The sequence below is a fragment of the Botrytis fragariae genome (genome assembly GCF_013461495.1).
Source record: "Botrytis fragariae strain BVB16 chromosome Unknown tig00000001, whole genome shotgun sequence".
NCBI classification, from domain to species: Eukaryota; Fungi; Ascomycota; class Leotiomycetes; order Helotiales; family Sclerotiniaceae; genus Botrytis; species Botrytis fragariae.
In genome coordinates, this window is record NW_023500987.1 from 2,682,372 (window position 1) to 2,705,052 (window position 22,681).

Below are 22,681 nucleotides of genomic sequence, written 5' to 3' on the forward strand. Positions count from 1 at the left end.
CAACTAAAAGGCTTTGCGATTGAAAGGCAAAGGTTAAATAGAGAAGAGTAGGTAGCTTTTGATTATAAGGAAGTCTCATCCGACGATAAACTGTTCGTGAGAGGTTGACGTATTCTTGAATGTCTACCTAGTAGTTCCCCAGCCAGCAATAAGGGGGAAGAAACTGGATGAGATATAGTTGAGTAGGGTCGTACATTGCATACGCTCCAACTTCATAGGTACCAGTGTTGCTATGATTATTGTACTACGACTGTCAATGAATTATCACACACATTACCTCGTATGCAGAAATAGAATTTAATTCCTTTAAATCAAGATATATATAAAATTCTATACAGATTACATATAAAATAAGCCACAACTTGTATCTGAAAAGTCGTATGACAAACAATCCCTCCATACGTACACACATTAATAAATATCATTATCATTGTTATTGTTTGGTTTTGCTGCTTCCCCAGCTTTTCTCGCACCTCGAGCCTACTAGCGCTAAAATTTACAACAACGGATCTTTTGACCATCGCATCCACGGCATCACAACTCTCCGATCGGACAGTCGGCACGAAATCAACAATCGCAATGGAAAATAATCCTTTAAATCTGGGTCAAATTGATCCTCGACTTCGAGATGAATCTAACACAAATTCATTTGCGCAACCTCAACAGCACCCACATTCAGAAGCCCATCACCAACTTCATAATCTAAATACCCAACTTCCTGCAAGCGCACCTCGATTATCTGGTCCATCACCCACACAGCTTGCACAGCTACAACAGTATCATCAGCCTATTCACGATGGAGACCAATCTCAAATTTATATGCCTCAAACGCCCCAGTCGGCGACTCATACACAAGACGATGGACACATGCTGGGAGACGCGTCGGTTGATCCAAAGCGATCAAGAGCTTGCGAAGCTTGTCGAGGATTGAAAGTTAAATGCGAACCCGACATGATCAATTTCGATGGTCCTTGCAAACGGTGTACCAAAGCTAATCGGCAATGCGTCGTTACTGTACCAAGTCGAAAGAGACAGAAGAAAGCAGATAGCAGAGTTGCTGAGTTGGAGAAAAGGGTGGAAGCTTTAACAGCTACCTTGCAAGCAACGAAATCGGCATCCACACCAACAGTGCATGGTGCTGAATCTAGTCTTGAGGAGCAGGGCCAGCAATTTTCAGCAAGACAGAATCCATATGAGCAAGTTACAAATGGAGGTTTCGCGTCGCCTTACTCAGGCCCTGCTGAATCAAGAATGAACTCCAGCGACTGGTCCAACTACCCCAAAGCTTCTCAGCCCGAGAGTCAGGCATTATCTGCACCCCCAATGGTCATGGCAGGTCAGAAGAGGAAGCATACTGAGAGTCAAGATGGTACTCCACCTGACTCTTTCATGACTACTAATTTCATGGGACAGAAGACCCCCGACCCCAATGCGCACCAAGCATCATGGCATGCGCAACTAAAGCAAACCCCTTCACACGAATACGCAGATGTTGTAGATAGAGGATTGATAACGTCAGACATTGCTACCAAAATGTTCAATTGTTATGTTGAAAGAATGGCCCCCCATATGCCGGCCGTTGTCTTTCCTGCAGGTACCACTGCTTCAGAGATTCGCAAAACAAAGCCTATTTTATTCTTAGCTATTTTGAGCGCTAGCTCGGGTACAAATTTTCCAGCACTCCAAAAACAGTTGACGAAGGAAGTGATGAGTATCTATGCGGATCGCATCATTTGCAATGGCGAGAAGACATTGGAGCTTATACAAGCTCTTCTTGTCAGCACTCTCTGGTATTGGCCACCAGAACATTTTGAAGAGCTAAAATTCTATCAACTCATTCATATCGCGGCAGTCATGGCAATTGATATTGGAATGGGCAAGAAAGGAAAGAGTGGTAGGACTGATAAAATGAAGAGCGCAGGATTGTGGAGAGATCATCCGTGGCGCCGAACACCATACCCTGACCCCGAAACTTTTGAAGCAAGACGTACGTGGTTGGGTTGCTACTTTTTATGTTGTAATGCATCTATGGGCTTACGGCGACCAAATCTCATTCGTTGGTCCCCATTCATGGCAGAATCTGTTGATATACTTCAGAACTCGCCAGACGCAGCACCTACCGATAACATGTTATGTCAGTGGGTTCTCAGTCAGCGGATTGCCGAGGAAGTTGGAATATCGTTTTCAATGGATGACCCAAGTGCAAGCATTAGTATTGCCGACCCAAAGGTTCAGTATGCTCTTAAAGGCTTTGAACAAGAGCTTGATAAATGGAGCAAGTCCATACCTTCTGAGGTTCAAACACGTAAGTAGTAAACTACACTAATTAGACATTGATCACTGACAGTGTCGCATAGCATCTTTAACCTTGACGGAACACGTAATCAACCTTTATATGCATGAAGTCGCTATGCATGTGGATCACAACGTTGAAGAGTTCAAGCCACCATTTACTGAGGCAGCTTTACACGGCCCTGCAGAGAGCCCAGACGTCTTGACCGCTGCTCATATTTCCGCTCTTTCCTGTTGTTTGACATCCATTGATGGCATATTTGAAACTTTCCTGCAATTTGAAGTTGACGTCATTAGATGTCTCCCTGTTGCGCACTTCGTCAGAGTCGCTTATGCTGTCGTGGTTCTCATTAAGATGTATTTCGCGGCAGCTAACCCTAATGGTGAGTTGGGCAAGGTTTTCATCAAGGACAACATGAAAGTGGAGCACTATCTCGACGGTCTGGTTGAGGTGTTCCGTGCCTCTGCAGCAGATGAGAGATCTCGCCCCGCTGCGAAATTCTTGATGGTTCTCATAATGTTGAAAACCTGGTTCCATCGCCAACGAGAGGGCAAATCAACACCCACCCAAAATCCAGAGACCGGCGACTCTGCAAAACCTACCGGTGATAATTCTGGGGAAAGTGCGAACCAGACAGACCAAAATGCTCAACAAATGGGCTCACAACGCAGCGGAAAGCCAGGTTACAGTCCTGCCCCTGCGAACACACCCCTCCAGCTTCTTAGCGAAGTCGCAACCGGTAATTCCGGTGGTTCCCGCCCCGACAATCAGAATCAAGCTCAGAACCAAAACCAATACGCAGTCCAGCAAAATGACTGGTCAGCACAACAACAGCAGCCATATCCTCCCACCTACGACCCATCTCTCAACCCCATGAATGCTCAAATGCTTCAAGGCTACGGCGATATATCCGGAAATATAGATCCTTCTCTAGGCATGGATCTAGGCTTTGCAATGGGCGATGGCTTCGAACAAGCAATGGGCATTACGTTTGGCGTTGGCGATATTGGGAACTATTTCGGCGAGGATATTTTTGGTCAGTTTATGGGTGGCAATGTTCCGGGATTTGAAGGTGCATTATAGGAGTGCGGTTCCGCATGCAAGGGCTTTTGATAGCCCTTTTCTTCTCTTTTTTTCCTTTGGTTGGTAAGGGTGTGACTCTTGAAGATGAGAAGCAGAGTCCCATTTTTTTGTATTTATCACTATGACTTACTTCTACGGGTGGATATGGCACACAGAGACATTTCTTGAGTTTTTTTTTTGGAGGCAGGTAGCTAGCTAGCTATTTAGCTATTTAGTTTAATTAGTAGCCCTAGCATGTATACGTGTATGTGGGCGCGGGCGCAATATGATGGTTGAAATAAAAGTACTTTCTACACCATTTGTTGCATCGCTTGTCATTTGTTTACAGTCACTAACGCCAGCACCGATACCAGTACCATGACATGCTTATAGTAGTACTAGTGTAGTAACTTCTCAATGGTGTCAATCTACCTATACCTACCTACCTAGCTAAAATACCACCTCACACAAACACATACACATACACATACACAACCGAATCACAAAGAATATAATATCTCCATTCATCTATCTACGCCAGTATAGCAAGCAACGAGTCGTGAAGATTGGTATCCTTGTCTTATCCACATATCCGTATTTATATCCCTATCCCTATCCATATCCGTATCCCTATCCGACCCAACCTTCTATAAACGCCATGCCCCATAAAAAGTCGTTTCATCAATATAATGAATGAATGAATGTGCATGCTATATGGCAATAGCATGTTTATGATATATCCAGTATCCCGACGCCGTGAGAATATGTTTCCCTTGATTCCTGTGGGCGATATGAGTGGAGAAGAATGTTCGCTGCTGGGCTAACGTTGACCACATCCCATCTCTGATCTGCCATCATATCATTGTGTCGGACAACGCTTTAAATCTCGATATCTCACTTTCACAGCACTTTTGCTTTTGCTATTTCCCAAACATCCACACTTAATATCTCTCTCTCAATATCCATATTCGTCGTGCTGATGCATCGGACATCTTCCCGGATGTTTCTCAAACCATTTTCTGATACAACTCAAATGAAACCTACAGAAGCATTCCAATCGTCCCATTTCCAATCCCGGTTCGTATTCCTCCAAACAGATTTGACATTCCGCGTCGTCTTGACAATCTTTCTCCGTTGCAATATACGGAAATACTCCTGTGCGTCGAGGTTGAGAGGGGCCGGCTGAAGGGTTTGATGTAAGAGGGGGAGGTGCGGCTACTGTAGCAGAAGTAGAAGCGTGGGAGGAAGTTGACTGAGCAGATGATTGGGTGATAGGTGGCGCCGGACGTGTTGCTGACGGGACTGGCGGAGGAGGTGTAGAAGTCGGAGTACCGATAAACATTCTAGATGTGGCGCGATCGATACAGGACATGATATGATCGGAGCGAAGAGTTTCGGAATTAGCGAGAGCTCTAGAAGGGAGTTCATGATGACAAATGGGGCATTCATCTTCCTCTTGTATCTGAGGTGGTCGCGGCAAAGGACGGGTACGTAAATCTTCCGCCGACGGGATATATCGCCTGGCTGCTGTTGATACAGTAGCATTCGGTGGTGTCTGAACGCTAGCAGAAGGGCCTCGTACATTTCTGAGGAATGTAAACTATGATAAAGATTCAGCATTTGCTTTTTTTCGTGACAAATCAATAACTTACCATGTCTTCAGTTGTATCCCGCCCAGTTCCAGCAACAGTCGAGCTTCTTGAGCGCACACTTTGTCCAGAGCTCATACCAGCTCTCTCCCTGTACCAAGTCTGAAACTCTTCCGCTGTTCTAGGAGTGGGATTCATCCCGGATGGTGAATACCTATTAGAAGTTCTTTGATCACGAATTGTATGTGAACGGTGATCAGCAAGTCGAAATCGAGACTCCGCTGGTAGGCTTCCTGGAATAGTTGTAGAGGGAACGATAGAACTTCGTGTTCGGCCGTGATGCCCAATGTTGTATCGAGGTTCTGTGTTAGAACCTGTTTGGTTGGTTTGGGGTGGAGCTACGTTCGGATCAGGTACACAAGGGTTACACAGACGAACTCTATCACCTCCACCAAACTCTAAAGTATTTGTACGTCCTTCGCCCTGTGGATCATGGAGACGATTATAGGCTACAGAATTGTATGGAGACGGATGGTCTGGAGGTTGCACAATGTATTGATAGGGAATTGTGATTCGATGCGGGGAACAAGAATTGCAGACCACACGGCCGCATTTTCTACGAAAATTAACAAGGTGAATCAAAAATGCACTAGGTACAGTAAGAGGGGTCAATTCACATACCGACAGTGATGCTTTCTGTTTAGCCAACCAAACCAAGCATTACAAATAGGACATTGAATAACCTCCGAGTCCGACTGCCATCTAGGAACTACAACTTCGCTCCGTGCAGATTCTCGATCTCTCGTCTGCCTTTGTACAACAGTCGAGGGGGACCGAGATATAGTTGGCGTGCCATCATCATCCGAAGGTGAATTCGTAGGATTAGCCGAGCTTCTCGGCGACTGCTCCGCAAGAGAATTTGGGGAAGATGATGTACGTCTGCTCTTATTAGATTGAGTTGAGGTTCGCCTCGATGACGAAGATTGGTTTGAAGGTCTGCGATCGAGCCTAGATGACGTTGTATTTCGTCGAGAAGAACTAGACGAGCTCGGAACCCGATCTAGAGTAGTTGACATGTCTGCTTGATAACCAGCAGTAGAAACACTATGACCTAAGCTGTCTTCCCTCATAGGAGCTTTTCCGAGACTCGCGCTCTGTCTTCGTCTAACACTGCTAATTGAACTTCCCTCGCTAGAATTAGAGGCATCACTTCCCCGACTCATTCGAAGCGTCGCCTGGTCATCCATAGTTCCTTCAAAAGCTCCTATCTCTTCTTCTGTATCATTTTGTCGGCCGCTCACTAGGTTCAGCTGTGATGTAGTTCCGCCCTCAGATTCATCGCCTGGCTCAACCATAACATGACTATTGAAGTTATCTTCGGAAGAAGAAGGGCCCATAAATCCCAGCATGTGCGAGTCCTCCCCTGAGTCACTGCCTTCAGTATAGAAGTGAGACCGCGGAAAATGACTAGGACTCTTGAGTGGTCGATCCCCTGGTGTGAGAGGAGCAGAAGAATTGGAAGGGCCCCCAGCAGAAGTTACCCACTGGTCATTCATCATTCTAGGACTTTGATAACGATTTGATGGAATGGGATAGGTCGAAACAACAGGAAGCAGTTTTATAAAAGTTCGGGGCCGTATATAGCTTCGGATACTGTATTATGTGATTGTAAATATTGTTAAGAATGCGAATCCCAACGCCGTATCGGCAATTAGTCTGGAGGATAAGAGTATTCCCTAGCACAGTATGTCCTTCGCACAAATTCTTCCTGGCCCCATCCACAAAAATAGCTTCTCGCTATTCGGTAGAGCAGAATCGCAGAAAGCTTTTATATCAAATCTACAAGTAATCGTCGAGGTCGAGGCGGGGTGAGTTGTGCTGCACGCGACCTAATAATCATCACATTAACAACTCCAATCCTCTCACACGTACCCATGACATCTCAGCTACCACAAACAGAGAACACTCACTGATATTCTACAAGTCAATTCCCTTCAAATCCATTAAACCACCAAGCGCGACAAATTTTCAATATCAACTTGGCAATCACAATACTCAACCAACAAATGATCGAATCCGTTTAACCGTAACCAGCAGTCCCGAGTCGTCTTCCTTTTCCCTTTCGATTCCCCGGTTGACATCAAATTCTTCTGATATGTTGTCACGTAGGACGAACAAACCGTTCGAAATGGCACTAGAATCACGTTTAATTCTCGCGGAACTCAAAGTATTTCAAACTGTGTATTAAGACGGATAATGTTTGACCAGTGAGGTGTGGTGGTAGTACATCCATCAATCGCCAGACAGACTATTGTTATCGCGATAAGAGTTGCAAGAGGTATAGGCTATTTCCGTAAGCTTAATATGTTACAGGGAATAAAATATCCTTGGCTTCGTTGGGTGTGGCGGTTACAATATATTGATCTTGATACGAGTTTTTAGAAGTAGTTTCACTGGGAGAGAATTGTTTGTTTCGCATCCAGAAAAGAAAATGCAGTTGAACATCTCTTTGAAATCTTGATAAGGCTACACCAAAAAATTTATTCATTTACAAGACGAATCAAATCATATCAGACTTCCCCTCGTCCCACGTTTGCTTTACTGTCTGACAGGCGCGCTACCCACCTCTCTGTGGATCAATAGATATCAAACATCAAATGAATGCTCGAACGGTTGTTTGGTTAATCAACTCACTAAGACTTGTGTGAATAAGTTCGCCAACGCATGCTTGCTACCGTGCAAGTCATGCAGACAGAAAATACTACTCTAGTAACATGAATCACAACATTACAACATGCAAAGATTGGATCGAGAGATATCTTTATGAATTTTGGTATTAAATTTTTGTAATCGCAATCATTGTGCTAAAACTTTGAAATGGTTTTCCTCATCTAGTCTGTATGGTACTAACTCATTGTACTAGAGATGCCATGCTAGACCATCGAACTGTAATAACTCATGCCGCATGATGGACCATATAAACAGGAGATCCACCAAGGCCATCGCTCATTGCAAGTAAATCAGTAACCCTCTAATGCTCCAAAAGTCTCAAGGAACCTTGTACCACAACGTTCTCCAAAATGGATCCGGGAGGAACGTCGATAGTTTGTCCTTCGGTTGCTACAATAATAACAGTACCCTTGAGAGTGACACCTCTGCCGAGGTTGACAGCTCCAGTGATGGTTAAGTGATCAAGCTCAAGAATTCTTGGGATGCTGCTGATACGCTTTTGGAAATCAGATACCTTCTTGAAGTCGTTACCGAGCTTGATCAAAGGAGCTGGACCGAAACGGCTGGGGTCAATTTGGAGTTGACCGTGCTTCAAAGAGTACAAGTCCGACTTAACGAGCATCAAATCAGAGCAGGTCTTGACTGGCAAGAAACGTCTACGGGGAACGTTGACACCGTGAGCGTTGTGGAAATGACGGATAGCAGCTCCGACGGCAGTCTCAAGTTGAACGATCGAGACATCAGACTCGCCCTTCTTATCAGCTGGGATGGATTTGTTGTTTGGGATGATCTCCATCTCGAGCTCGTTGTTCTCAACAATACGCTTAACAGCTTGCAAGTTCAACCAGATGTTGTTGGTGTTGAAGTACTTGAATTTCTTGATAGACTTGAACTCGTTGGTGTGCTCTTTTGGTACTTGAGCAATTTCGAGGAGACGAACGGAACCTTCGTAATCGATGATGGTACCACCCTTAACATCGGCCTTGGTCTTGTCGGTCAACTCCATAATATATTCAGACTTGGTCTCAACCATGTGTTGCAAGATGCGGAGATCAACAACGGCACCCAAGTTGTCAACGTTGGAAAGGAAAACAATCTCAACACCTCTCTTGATGAGGGTATCGAGAATGCCGGAGTTGTAGAGAGACTCGAAAACATCTCCGTGTCCTGGTGGGTACCAGTCAGAAATTTGGGAATCGAATGTCTTTGGTGCAGGAAGGAGGGAGTCCTTCAAGATTCTTGGGTATCGAGATTGGTTGAATGTAAGAATGTCAATGTTGTGACCCTCGTATTTCTTGATGATGTTTGAGGTATCGTCATCAGTGTTGAACGAGTTCATCAAGACGAAAGGAACGTTAACGTTGTATGTGCGGTTGAGGTATTCGATTTGTCGGACAGAAAGATCGAGGAAGGACATGCCATCACGGACTTCGATAACTGATTTTGGACCAACACAACCCATAGAAGTACCAAGACCTCCATTGAGCTTGAGAACAGCCAATTTGTTAAGGAACCCAACCGACTCGGAGTTTGCAAGCGAATTGTAATCGACGACTTGGTTTTGGGCAGGTGGGGCAATACGATCCCAGTCACTGTTGTTCTGTTAGACTAAATGTCTCTTGTACATCTGAGATGCTGATACTCACAGTTGGTTTCCCTTTGCCTTGTCGTTCAAGTATCTGCGGAAAAGAGCGAAGAAGTTGTCCATCTCGGTCTCGAAGAGCTATAGGGCGTTAGATATGTGTGATGCGTCTGCGGGAACGTGCTTGAATATACCTTCTTCTCTTCGGGGTCCTCAACGGTGTCTGCGAGGTTGTTGAGAGCATTTCTCATCTGACTGGCAGCTACAGATGTTGAGGTGTTCTCGAAAGCCTGATTGTTTGTTAGTTAGAGCTAAAGAATCGATAGTTGGAGGTATGCTAAGATCTTGAGACTCTGGTATGAAAGAAAGGGAGATGGCAGGATGTAAGTCAAGAAGAGGTGGATTTAGATGGAATGTCGAGTCGTGTTCGATGTCTTTTCCAACACTGCTGTGGTGAAGAACCTTTGCCCCTTCCGAGTTGGCTCAAACATGCATGCAAACTCCAGGCAAATACAAACACCACTCTTGAATCATTTGAAGACTTTGTAATTTCCGACATCCACTGGATGATACGAAAACTCATCTCCTGCCATTATCTGTGTAAAAGCAAAATCCCATTTGAAGTATTGTATCTTGCAGAAGGGCATTTTGTTTGTTTAGACTAGAAGATTCCCACTTCTGACACCTTGAAGGGTGAAGATGCGTGGTCTTTTGTAGGTGGTGCATAACGAGAGAGATGGTGAAAATTGACATTTCATGAGAGGACAGCACATACCATGTGTGATTGTGTCTTTCCATGGTGCTTGCGGGCGAATTCGCCATTATCGTTTGGAGATAAGCTCGAAGGCTTGAGGTGGGAAGGGAGAGCGCTTTTCAATGCTTGTGCCATCTTGTATTATGATTTTGAAGATATTCGAAGATTCGTAAAAAGAAGTAAATGGATGGGTATGTTGTGGAAGAGGAGAAGCAATCTAAGCTTTCTATGAGAGGAAAGAGAAGGTCAGTTAGGCGATGTGATCAACACGGTGAATATTTAGCACGACAGGGAAATCTGGTATGAAGTTGTTGTGCCCCGCCAAAGCCAAGGAAATGATGATTCGGTCACTTACTTTCAAATTTCCAGCAGGTCTTTACACGCAATAAACACACGAAAGAAGATATCAGGTCAAGGAAGCAAGTCTGTCGAGATGGAAATGTTGTCTCCTTTATATACGTTGAAATGGTTAGCGGTCGTAGTTTACATAGGGAATGAGTTGGTTCCTTTTAGCTTTGAAATTCGGACGTGAAATAATATAAATTATGTTCGGGGAAAGGTTGAGGGGCTGGGCAGTTGATTACTAGGTAGGGAGGTAGGGAGGGAGGGAGGTAGGGAGGTAGGGAGGTCGGTAGGTTGGTGGTTAGGTGGTTAGGTGGTTAGGTGGTTTGGTGGTTTGGCTAATAAGAGGGGTGCTTTCATACTGGGATTATCACCATTTTCGTTCTCATTCGTCCCCATCCATCCCCATCCATCCCCATCCGTCCCCATTCGTCCTCCCGATGAAATGTTGTTACATCTACCACCCAAAGAATCCACGGTTTTGCATGAACAGATTCATGTTGTGGCAAGAAATCCTGAGGACATGGATCAATGAACGAATTCAACAATTACAGATCATCTAGAATTGCATGTGGTATGAATATCATTGGTGTTGCTACGACCCTTTTCCCGGTTTTTCATCGTGGTACATGCTCTATGGAAGAAACATGTACACTCTCATGTGTTTGTTGAAGCTTCGACGCAGTACTCAGTGCCATATTTCAATCGTCACCAACGTTAGGTACCAAGTTTCTATATTTAACAGCCACCTAACCTCTTGGTCCATATTGACCCGGTCCGGTTTTACCCAACTATGCTGTTATGGAAGATTCATCGCGGTCAGATATCTCCACCATGGATCTAAGACCCAAACTATCATTTTTACTATGGAGAGCTTCAGCTCTAGATTCCACTTTAGCTTCTTCTTTGGATTTTCCGTGCTCTCGGTCGAAGAGAAAAGGGGTTCTTGCGACCCTGGCGAAAAGCCAGACACCCGAATGTCATTCTGGAAAAAAAGGAAAATCGACTTCAAGACAACATGTCACTGTTTTGACTTTTCCAAGACTATCAAACATCGATTTGAATCAAACCCCGATTTTATCTCAAAGTTTTAAGAAGGTCGAAATGTGAAAATCGATTGTTGTTGAATTTTGAAATCGTAATACTTATCGATGGCTTCCAGTCTTTTCTGAGGATCACCGAGGGGTTTATTAAACTTTCAACCACCTGGTGAATGGAGCCGATGGAGCTGATGGAGCCACCTACTTTTATTACCATCTACTCTGTACGAAGTACATCAACCAACTTTCTTTACAATTTCCGGAGACTTTACCTTGTGCTGTGATGAGCCGCAGCTTCTATTCAAAAAGGCTGAATGGGCACACTTACACGGCATATTTTACCCTGTCCGGTACAGTTGAGAAAGCCACAGGTCGATAGCTTCGTTTAGCTTCCGTCCCATTTTCTCAAAAACAGACCAAAAAATTTCAGATTACTTACACGAACTGTCAAAATTGTCAATGTGGCACATTTCCGACGCCAAAAAAAGATAGTCCAATACGAGCACCTAGCGACTTTAATAAGTTAACTCAAATGCGATTTGAAGAATCTCCTTTCATCCTTCTTGTCGCATCCGAAGAATGGACGACAAGTTCATACAGAGGTAACTTCCAATGTCCATGTCTACAACTTCCACGTGGGGTTTCTCAACGGCAATAAATTATTTGCGTCTCACCCAGCCTTATCTAGGAACCCAGCGAGCCATCTTGTGTAACACTGGCCCAAAACACATCATTCTAAGTTATTGAGCATCTCAACATTTCTTCAAGTGGAAGCGATCCATCCATATCTACCAATATACCTACCTGTCTACATCATCGACCACACAGGTAAAATTCAACCAACGCCAGACTCACGCAAAAGTAAGGAGATATCATAAATCCACGTGATATTCAAGATAAATATCACACCATGAGTCGTGACATTCCTTTCCGATAACGTTTTTTGTTGCATATCGCATTTCAGGATGAGACATGCATAAATATCCGTCGAATCAACAGATGAGATGGAAGGCTCGGCGGATTCAAGTCGTGCATGAAATAGCTTCATCACGTGTGATTGATAACTTTCTAGCTTCTCACCAAGTACCTAGGTATCCTTCTACACAGCTTCTAGCTTGCGATACCTTCAAGTTCTAGGTCGAGAAGCGAGATCGATATCTCAAAAGAGAAATACCCTTGGTCCACACTCCCCTTGCAACCAACGTACCTACATGATACATCATGCCCCCTTCTCACACAAACCCACCCGCCCACTCCTTCCACAATCCTAACACGTAGTCCCATCCCAAACTTCAAAGCTTCACAGACACACAAACACACAGTAACATCGGCATGGTCCGAAGCGGTCCTCTTCCGTACCTCCTTCACACACCTACACACGCATCCCCGATATCAAATGAGACATTGAGACATTAAAGACGTGTTCTTTCCCTTCAATCATTCGTATAGTTGGCTAGCAATAGCAATACATACCTAGACCCCCGTGCCGCTTCCCCCACCAGCAGCCCCGTTGAAAAACCCAGAAAATTTCCTCCTTCCTAGGTACGAAGCACGTTACCACGTCTTGAAAGTTGACACTCGGTCTACGGTCTACAATGAACGGTACACACTTCGTACAGTGCACACACACGCATGATAAATACCTACCTACCTACCTACCTGACTACCTAGTAGGAGAACCCATCCCCTTCCTCCCAACTAGGTTGAACCGAACCGAACCAAACCAACAAACTGACCTGACCTGACCTTACCTGACCGCTCTTTCGCCTATTCATCTATCCTATTCCTTCCCCTCCTATACGACCGTGTAGACATACTATCCATCTTCTATACGACCGTGTAGACAGACATACATACATACAGACATACAGACATACATACAGACATACACACTTACACACTTCATACTTCATACCTACCCCTAAAATCCATCATCTATCATCCATCATCCATCATCCATCATCTATCATCCACCACAAGTTCCCACCCATTTTCATTTACCAATTTCCTCGAAAAGGATACCCATACCTAATACCTACAAAACACGAGACAAATATGATTCTTCCTTCCTTCCATCCATCCATCCAGAAAACAGTAACGGGTCTCGTCCTGGCGGTCTTGTCGATTTCATAATTCTTAAAACTTTGCTTGTTCACACTCGCTCATAAATAATCATAGTCATCGTCAGAGTGTCTCTAGGAGTCTATGTATATCACAGTGTCAATGTAAAACAAATGCAATATACAAACATCCATATGCATTCTACACGCTTTAGTATACCAATGCCTTTCTTTCTGAATCTCGAATAAAGTTTTAACGTGTTTTTGGTTATTGATTTGTCTTGGTTTTATCCATCTATTTTCCCCCATTTTTTGCCAGTAGCCAGTCATCAATATCTGTATATATACAAATATCAATCCCAGCACTGTCTTTTCTTCATTCCACCCCGTCCAGTCCCATCCCATCCCATTCCATACCCATCCGTCCATCTAGCCATCTCAATCCAAACCAAGCACATTGAGCATCGACATTCTAGACGGCAAACCCATCCAGCCATTGTGAATTTATAGCGACAGATACAATTTGCGATCCATTCCATATTCCCTAAGACTCTGGTATGATAGACATATCAAAATATAACCATGCATACATACTCATACTTTCCATCGCATCGCCTATTGCAAACTTCTCATCCGCCCATCCATTCACTATTCGTTCCTCCAAATCGAATCAGGAACAAAGTAATTCTTCGCAAAAGTTCGCGCACGGTAGATATCTGCACCATTGAGTTCGTTGTCATGCCGTCGAACCTGTCGAATCGAATTTTAATTCCTTCCATCTAGAGTGCCATTCCATTATCATTGTCGTATCATTTCATTACGTATCGTCAAAAGTAGTTCCGAAGAGGTCAGTTTCCTTGTTCGTTTCATTCATCCTTCCTTTCCATTGAGACGCCTCAAAATTAAAAGTGTATTCTTCCCGTGAAGTACAACACCACTACCACAGCAACAGCCACGAGAAGAGACACCAAGATTGTGACTCCAATGCAGATGAAGCGACATCGGCGTTTCTCCTTATACTGTTGATCCAGCCAATCTTCACCTCCGCTATTTCCACAAAGCATGGTTAGCAAAAATCCTTTTCACCCTTCCTCTATACCCATATACTCCGGTCCACCCATTCAATCACTTATCCCTCCCTCCACCTCATCTCCCATCCCCCTACTCTCCACTCTACAATCCGTAAAAACATAACAATCCACAATCCACAAAAAAAAAACACACAAAAAGACCTACCCATAAGAATCCTTTCTCTCCGCCCTCTCACTAGCAAATCCACTCTCCAACTCCTTCAAGTCCACCTCCGACATATGTACCGCCGTCGAGAACCTCTTCCAAAACATGGGATCTCTCACTAAACCCATGCTGGGCGATTGCATAGAGATAGGTCTTTGCGAGACTTCTTGTTTCAATGGGGAAGGACGATGTTCCTTCATCCCGAAGTTGCGTGGTTTGCCTCCCATTTTGTTGTATCAGAGTGGGTATCTAGTGAATAAAAGATTGTGATTCGAATATTTTGGTTGAGTTGAGACAGTGAGGAAAGTTGTTGGAGCGGACCAGAAGTTGACTGAAAAGTAGACTTTCATGCGACCTTTCTTATATCAGAAAGATAATCTCGAGGTTGGGAATATTTGTAAAGTTGAGTTTGGCTGTTAAGTCGAATGCGAAAGTGAGTGTAATGGTTCAAGACTAGTCTCTAACCCAATCCAGATATTCAACACCACGCGAAAGAATGTGTGTGGTAGGTCGCGGCACGGAGCCTTCTCCAATTACTTTAAAGTTCAAAAGAGTGTGTGCAATTGATCTGATCTCTGTATCAATGCGATTTCAGTTCTGGAAAAGGGAACGACGATAGGATAACAAAAGAGTGAAATATAGAAAGAACGAAAGCAAGCTTCAACTTTCAGAACAACATTCAAATGTTTGTAAATAAAGAGAGAGGGTGTGTGTGGGTGGGTGAGTGAGTGAGTGAGTGAGTGAGTGCACAAAAAGACAGGACGAGACGAATCGAAACCAAACGAAACGACTTCTTGAAAGAGATGAGAGGAATGCGATTGTTTGTAAGAAAAAGGAAAGTCCGTCCCGTTCTGATTTCAAACTGCTTAATATGATTGTTATTAAGTTACAGGCTTCTATCTCATACTCACCGATACAAACAGGAAGGAACCCTGGATGTGAACAATTTACCAAAAAGGCGAAAGAAAGCTGCATCAGCTGCAGGAAGAAGGTTTGGGATGGATCCACTATCAAATCGTGAGTTTTAATGCTTGTTCTTTGATCTTTCCTTTTTTAATTCTTTTCTTCAAGCCTTCGATAGTCGATAATTGAATGAATGAAGAATGATTGCATGCTGCTTTAGTTTGACCATCCACTCTTACAATACCTCACATGGACTGAATCTTGCCAAGCATCACCAAGAGACCATCACAAAACAGTAAAAGCAGCATTCAATACCGTTGAATATTCAAAGTCCAGGCCATAATCCATACATCGCAGATGAGCAGGCCCAGGAAATGAGAGTGGAGTCATGCCGATGCAACGATTCAATGAAATCGATTACCATCCGATGAACTCCAGATAAACCTCATTTATAACCATTCCACCAGCCAATCACGTCCGTCACGAATATATTGATGATGAATGTGTGACATCAAAACCCAATAAATATCAAACTCGAGTCGTCCAGGTATTGCATGTGGAATTATATCCGGTGTAACAAGCTACGATGTAATACCAATGCCCTCTGAAGAATCAGGAGAATAGCTTCAACGACCTTGAGGGGAACGCTGTAGCTAGCCAAGGTAGCTAAGAAAGGGGTAAAGTTCAGAGACAGAGTACAAAGTTCCCATTGTATCTAAGCGTCTGTCTACGACGTACGCCGTAAAAGATCATCAGAATCAAACACCTATGAGTTGTCCTCATATCCAAAGTACAACACACGCGTAGGTAGCACCAAATTTCATTTCCCCTACCCAACTTACTAAAATGTCTCCTAGCAACCCGGCAGAGCAGTGATAATCCTCTGTGTCTGTACCACACACACACACCAGTTGAGTGAGCACAACCACTCACTTCACTTCACACCACGCCACGCCATAAAAACAAATAAATAAATAAATTAATAAATAAATAAAAATCCTTCCTTCCCCCACCCATCCATTCATCACCCCCACATCTTCAATCTATTTCCAATTTATCCATATCATCCATCCTATCCCCATCCACCATCCACCACCCATCCCGTCGCTTACCACCCACCTAGCCACTACAATCACCACCTACACATCATCAGCACCTATCAGCGGTCTGCATTCCCGCTTCCAAGCATCCAGCTTCCCAGCATCCCGAAAAGCAAATAAACGAAGAAGCAAGAAGAAAAAAAAACATGGGTAGCATAACCCCCACCCCCTGTCCCGCCTACTGGCAAACCAACATCCCTCCCTCCGCCCACACCCCGCACTGTCCGCCGTCCCTGCAATCCCTCTCCCAAAAAGACATCCGCGTCCTGCTCACCCCGGACTCCGCCTCCCACATTCTCACCTGGCCCATCGTCCGCCACATAATCCGCACCAACCGCCTCGATCTCTTCCAGCGCAAACCCTCCCAGCTCCGCAAATACCTTGAATACTGCTACGCCATCAAACAAACCCACGGCTCCATGATGCGTTTTATCCTCGACGAGAAACTGCACTGGAAAGAATCAGAGCTAGATGCACGGGACGCGCCATTTAGTAATGAGGATGAATATAAAATTTTAATCAACGATTGGCCGTATGGGATTGATGAGAAAATTGTGCATTTGGTGGTGTGGACGAAGTTCGCGCTGGAAGATGATCCCGAGACGGGAGATACGAGGGACGATGTTAAGAGGGAAATTCAGGCGTGGGTAGATCGCGTGTTTGGTGGAGGGGAGAATGTGAGTTGCTGTTTTGATTTTACTTCTATTTTTCCGTTCAACATGTATTCTGTATCTGCATGCGATTGAGTTTTTGTGTAACTTGCTTTGGCTTGTTGTGGCTTATATTGACTAATTCTCCTGGGTATCGTATTGTCATGTGAAGAAAGCTGATGAAGAATTTCATGTATAGGTGATTTGGTTTAGGAATTGGAGAAGCTTGAAATCGATACATTCGGTAGAGCACTTCCACGTCATGCTGTATGATCCTGCTCCTGAATTTGTAAAAGAAGTGACGGGAAGTATTTGAACATTGAGAAGCAGTGAAGTTGCAGTGAAGTTAAACATCAAACGAATAGATTAATCACGGGCGGAGTTGAGAATAACGGTTACGGCGTTCACTCATAGAACGGTATTTAATAGATTGGCTCCGGTGGGTTACAGAATAATTAGACAATGGACATAATGGTAAATAGATTAATCATAAAAATTGCAAGAAGATAGTTTGACTTCTAGTCATGGATACACAAATAGCTAAGCTTGTACCGTCTAATTTGTGACCTATTCACAGCCTGGCAACGTCCAGGTGTATGCCCTCCCCCTTTTGTCATGATCATGACTGGGTATAATTTCATGGCTTTCAATACTATCAAAAAGTCCGCTTCCATAATTCAGGTATATTCTTTGTAACTCCTGCACCATCCAAACGCCACTAATGCTTTGCAATATGCCCCTTACACGTGGGCTATCCATCACAGCTTTCCAAGTACTGGCTTGTCTAAGCATACTCTCGAAGAATGCCAAGACCTTCTTCCCTCTGCCGCCTATATGACTCTTCTTGCTCCTTTGCCTCTTTAATCTCATCCTCAACATCTTGTTTCCAGGCTCCTAGATCAGGTGGAAGATCTTGACTTTGTACACTTGGCGCGTGTTCTACAAAGCGCAGCTGTTCATGAATGCTGGACACAATGTCATTGATTTTTTTCTCTGAATTGTGATTCTTTCTGGCTCCGGTTTGACCTTTGGGAACTGACCCCTTAGCACTTAACAGCTCAGTTAGGTCTGGGTATAAAGATTGATTTCGAAAATGATCGCGGTAGGGTGTATGCATTGGAAGTTCCTCGTTTAGCTTTGCACCAATTGCAATACTAGTTTCGTTTGTCCAAGCACGTGCAACGTTTCGAGGCGTGTAACCGCCCCCTCCTACAAGCATAAGAGGTATGCCATATCCTTTGACATGCTCAACACAAGCACCGTGGCCCTGAACAAGAACATTAAATGTTCCAATGCGATCACCTGCCAATGAATCGGCTCCACATTGAAGGACTATGGCACTAGGACGGAACTTTTCGACACACTTATCAATGACTTGCTTGAACACCCTAATATATTGCTCGTCATCGATGCCATCGTTCAGTGGAACGTTGACGGCGTGATGAGCACCTTGATTGTTTTCATTTTTCGGGCCGGTATCGTCCAAGGCGCCGGTTCCGGGAAAGAAGTTTACGGGATCCCATTTGTGGAAGGAAACAGTCATGACTCGGCCTGTTGACCAAAATGCTTCTTCTACCCCATCACCGTGGTGCACATCTATATCGATATATAAAACTCTTGGAACCTTTCTTAAAAGTTGGAGTATTGCAAGTACAATATCGTTCACATAGCAAAACCCAGAAGCTTCGGTCTTTTTGGCATGATGTAAACCTCCGGACCAATTTATGGCAATATCTGATGTCCCATTACAAAGGCTCCGAGCAGCATCAATCGATGCACCCGAGTACATCGAACAATAATTAAAAAGTCCATCAAAAACAGGACAATCAAAGCTACCAAGGTTGTATGGTGTTTCTATACGTTCGTCTGGTGGGCCGACCTTGGCACTTTTTAGATACTCGAGATAATCGTGGGTATGGAAATCCTCCAATTCCTCTTGAGTTGCCGCACGTGAAACATAAGTATCCATAGCGACGTGCATACCATATGCCATGATCAATCCTTTTGATAGAGTCAAACGCCATGGTTTCATAGGATGTTTTGGTCCGAAATGATGTTTTTCGATCATAGGGTTCATGTGAAACGATACATTATATCCCGTCGGTCGAACGATCCCATTCTTTATAACTTCTTTTTTGACCTCCTCAAGGTATCTTAGGTTATCAGAATCATTTGGTTCTTGTAGTGGAACTCCCCATTCCTGAACAATAGAGGTCATTTTGATTATTGTGGAAAGGCCTTAGGTATTGAGCGTAACTGTTGTGCGAATTAAGGCTCCAAGAATCCTTGATTGGGTGATTATGAATCTAAAGTATCGTGGACGATCCAGAGAATGCGCTCGGCGTAAATATGCGAGTGGGTAGACAATAGGAAGATGCGCAACATGCAATTCGCTGGTAGCTCTCGATGAAGGTGTGTACCGTCTGTACGTTTCGTCTGGGACTTTGGTAAGCAAACAGATCAATTTCAAATCTGCTATTCACCTAATCATGTTCTTTGGAAGCAAATCGAATTTCAATAATTGTTGTGCAGCTCTAGAGATAGTACAACTCTAGCTACATATCATAGCCAAGTATGCTCCTTCCTCTCCCCTCCCCTCCGGTAAGAGTTGTAATGTTATTCGTCACTTTGCAAATGGTATAGGTAGGTGAATGAAATGTTTCGAATGGGATGATTCAATCTCGACAATCCCCTCTGATAGGTATCGATGGCTGCCGTTTTCTTTTATGTATGGGGTAGGCAGGTAGTGAAATGAATGTAAGAACCGAATCAATCTTTTGATTAAAGAAGGCAGATATAACTGTAAAATAAGTAGAATACAATGGAATTGATGGAGTTCAAGGTCTCGGTCACCCAATCATTGGATATCAATAAATTATTATTGAGGCTCTGCGGAAGGATGATGGATTGAATGCGATTGATCTCGTGCTTACTAATTAGCTTGAATCTCCAAAAGCAAGGCAAGCAACTCCTTCTATCATGACAACTTATGTGGATATTGAAGGCGATATGAAAGGTCTATAATTGATCTTTTCCATTCTAATCTTTCATTCACCCTCCATCCTCTACATCGCATTGTTATTCGAACATCCTTTGGGCTTGCCGAGTGGCTAAATGCTGACCTTACCTACCTGTCCATCTACATAAAGTACCTACCTACCTACCTGCCTACCTATCTACCTATCTATGATAACTCGAGTGCTTGTACTTGTCTGTACTTGTCCTTGTTCTTGGCCTTTATCTTATCATCTTTTCCTCGGCTCTGTGCTCTGTTTCTTTTTAATCGTCACCAGTCAGTCACAACCCACAACTAGACGGCCAACAAACAAACATCCCACCTGTGTGCATTCGTGTGGTGGTTCAACTAAATCCCCCTCCACGCATTCACTCGCTCCCTGCCCCTCGAATTAATTATTTGTAAAAGGAAAATTCCCATTTTTCTTAATCAAATAGGATAAGAGTGCTGGAGCCACCCCCTTCACTAATCTGTACTGTGCCTATGCAGATGATTGGTAACTTTTATCATCAATATTTTTAACATTCAAGGTAAGCTGTCGCAACTTCAGTTTTGCATGCGCAATCATTCCTATCAAAGGCATCATATTCTCATGACACCTACATCTTCCTATCTGTCTTTTGATTTTGTTTTCTTTTTTTCGGGCATCGCATCTTACCTTCATAACATACGTTTGCTGCGGGATTCCCGTCAACGTTAATAACAATGCCCAGAGACGATCTTTCCATCGATTTTGTCCCCAAATACAAAAATAATATCAATATGCCGCAGATCGAGCAATTAGATACAGCGGGAGTTCTCGATGACTGGATCAACCGTGTCGCAAATTTACCCCACGAAATTGCTTTCAAGCAGGATGAGATAGGAGAAAAGGATAAAGCTATGCAAGAGTGCCTCTCTTCCATAGCAAAGCACGATGCTGCTCTCCAAAAATGGACCAAGGCGAACGGGGCAAACCAGCCGAATCCAAAAGAGCCAACCTTGAACAAGATAATACTCGAGAATTATGAAAAAGCAGAGCGCCTTCAAGATGAGAAAATCAAGTTATGTCAGGATCTAGAAAGCCTCGTCGAGGGACACGTTCGACGACTGGACCAGCAAATCAAAACGCTACAACTTAAAGGAGAATTTCCAAAAGATCCAGATCTGCCTTCACTGCTAGACCCAAAACCGATCGATCGCTCCCGATTAGATACACACGGCGGCACGAGACCACTTGGTGAAATCATAAACTCAGTCTCCTCCCCTCACGCACGACATCCAAGTAATTCCAGAATATCTGCCAACAGTAACCAACTTAATGGCGCGATGGCATCTTCTGCTCCAGCAACACCCGCTGCTACTTTACTTTTACAAAGACAAACTCGGGAATCATCACTTGGCGCAATGAACAAGCGGCCACGACTTACTGGAGGACTGGGTACTTTGCCAACAGCATCTAGTGGACTTGCTCGCCATTCATCAATGACCCCAGGTACTCCTCGTGGAGGTACACCGTCTGCCGTACGCGGTGGTAGTGCTGGACCAAGAAATTCACAGAAAAAGAAAGTGGCACCTCAGGGCAGCAGGCAAAGTGGCGCTCCGCGCAAAGGTAAACCTGGAAAATCTGGTCTTAGTAGATTAAAGCGAGGACATAAAAACTCGCCGTCTTCCGCAAACGACAGTGAGCTTAGCGATGCGGAATCTGGCTCCGCCGAAGAAGAAGAAAACACCGGACGTCAAAGCAAGGACGCTGATGGAGACGATGATATGGTTGATGTCGATGATGAAGAGGGTGGAGATGATAAGAAATACTGCATATGTCACAACATCAGTTATGGAGACATGGTGGCATGCGATAACGAAGATTGTCCTTATGAATGGTTTCATTGGTCTTGTGTTGGCGTTAAGAGTGATCCCTTGGGCACCTGGATATGTCCAGTATGTACTCCTAAAATGCCTAAGAAGGCCTAAAAGCATTTGTTCAATGGGGGGAGGCGTTTTTGGGTCATCAAAGTGGAATCTAGGGGGCATTGGCAAATACAATCATCTACGGATAAAGCCATGGGTAAATGGCGTTAATAGCTAGAGGCAGCGGGCTAGCTCTGGGACTTATACCTTGTTAATAATACTTTTCAACTGCCAGTAGACAGATGACAATTATCACTTCAGGGGGTTGAATATATTGGCCTTGTATTTCGTAGGGCCCTTTTGTAAAATACTACAATTCCATTTTTACATAGAATCAATGCTTGCTCAAGTGAAATTTGGGAACAATGAAACAACGTACCCCGCCATCGAATTGACATTATACAATTTTCTTTCGCCGCCTTATTCTGCCCATC

General features: G+C 44.0%; 7 protein-coding genes across 7 annotated transcripts; 3 read left to right on the forward strand and 4 right to left on the reverse strand.

Annotated features, from left to right (window-relative positions):
- Positions 1–579: 579 nt before the first annotated feature.
- Bfra_000823 (putative fungal specific transcription protein) lies at positions 580–3,376 on the forward strand (the record flags this gene model as incomplete). The annotated part of the gene is made up of 2 exons (XM_037331267.1): positions 580–2,305; positions 2,358–3,376. 2 exons carry the CDS (start codon positions 580–582, stop codon positions 3,374–3,376), a joined length of 2,745 nt encoding a protein of 914 aa, XP_037197600.1.
- Positions 3,377–4,310: 934 nt separating this feature from the next.
- Positions 4,311–6,500, reverse strand: Bfra_000824 (putative fyve zinc finger protein; the record flags this gene model as incomplete). The annotated part of the gene is made up of 3 exons (XM_037331268.1): positions 4,311–4,955; positions 5,008–5,560; positions 5,626–6,500. The coding sequence occupies 3 exons, from the start codon at positions 6,498–6,500 to the stop codon at positions 4,311–4,313; spliced, it is 2,073 nt and encodes a 690-aa protein (XP_037197601.1).
- Positions 6,501–7,975: 1,475 nt separating this feature from the next.
- Bfra_000825 (putative utp-glucose-1-phosphate uridylyltransferase protein) lies at positions 7,976–10,145 on the reverse strand (the record flags this gene model as incomplete). The annotated part of the gene is made up of 4 exons (XM_037331269.1): positions 7,976–9,266; positions 9,321–9,397; positions 9,451–9,546; positions 10,032–10,145. 4 exons carry the CDS (start codon positions 10,143–10,145, stop codon positions 7,976–7,978), a joined length of 1,578 nt encoding a protein of 525 aa, XP_037197602.1.
- A 4,209-nt stretch (positions 10,146–14,354) lies between these two features.
- Bfra_000826 (uncharacterized protein) lies at positions 14,355–14,915 on the reverse strand (the record flags this gene model as incomplete). The annotated part of the gene is made up of 2 exons (XM_037331270.1): positions 14,355–14,499; positions 14,689–14,915. 2 exons carry the CDS (start codon positions 14,913–14,915, stop codon positions 14,355–14,357), a joined length of 372 nt encoding a protein of 123 aa, XP_037197603.1.
- Positions 14,916–16,837: 1,922 nt separating this feature from the next.
- Bfra_000827 (putative n-acetylglucosamine-induced protein) lies at positions 16,838–17,657 on the forward strand (the record flags this gene model as incomplete). The annotated part of the gene is made up of 2 exons (XM_037331271.1): positions 16,838–17,368; positions 17,541–17,657. The coding sequence occupies 2 exons, from the start codon at positions 16,838–16,840 to the stop codon at positions 17,655–17,657; spliced, it is 648 nt and encodes a 215-aa protein (XP_037197604.1).
- A 468-nt stretch (positions 17,658–18,125) lies between these two features.
- On the reverse strand, positions 18,126–19,559 carry Bfra_000828 (putative histone deacetylase phd1 protein; the record flags this gene model as incomplete). Its single annotated transcript, XM_037331272.1, has 1 exon — positions 18,126–19,559. One exon carries the CDS (start codon positions 19,557–19,559, stop codon positions 18,126–18,128), a length of 1,434 nt encoding a protein of 477 aa, XP_037197605.1.
- A 1,503-nt stretch (positions 19,560–21,062) lies between these two features.
- Positions 21,063–22,310, forward strand: Bfra_000829 (putative phd-finger domain-containing protein; the record flags this gene model as incomplete). Its single annotated transcript, XM_037331273.1, has 1 exon — positions 21,063–22,310. The coding sequence occupies one exon, from the start codon at positions 21,063–21,065 to the stop codon at positions 22,308–22,310; it is 1,248 nt and encodes a 415-aa protein (XP_037197606.1).
- Between the last annotated feature and the right edge of the window lie 371 nt (positions 22,311–22,681).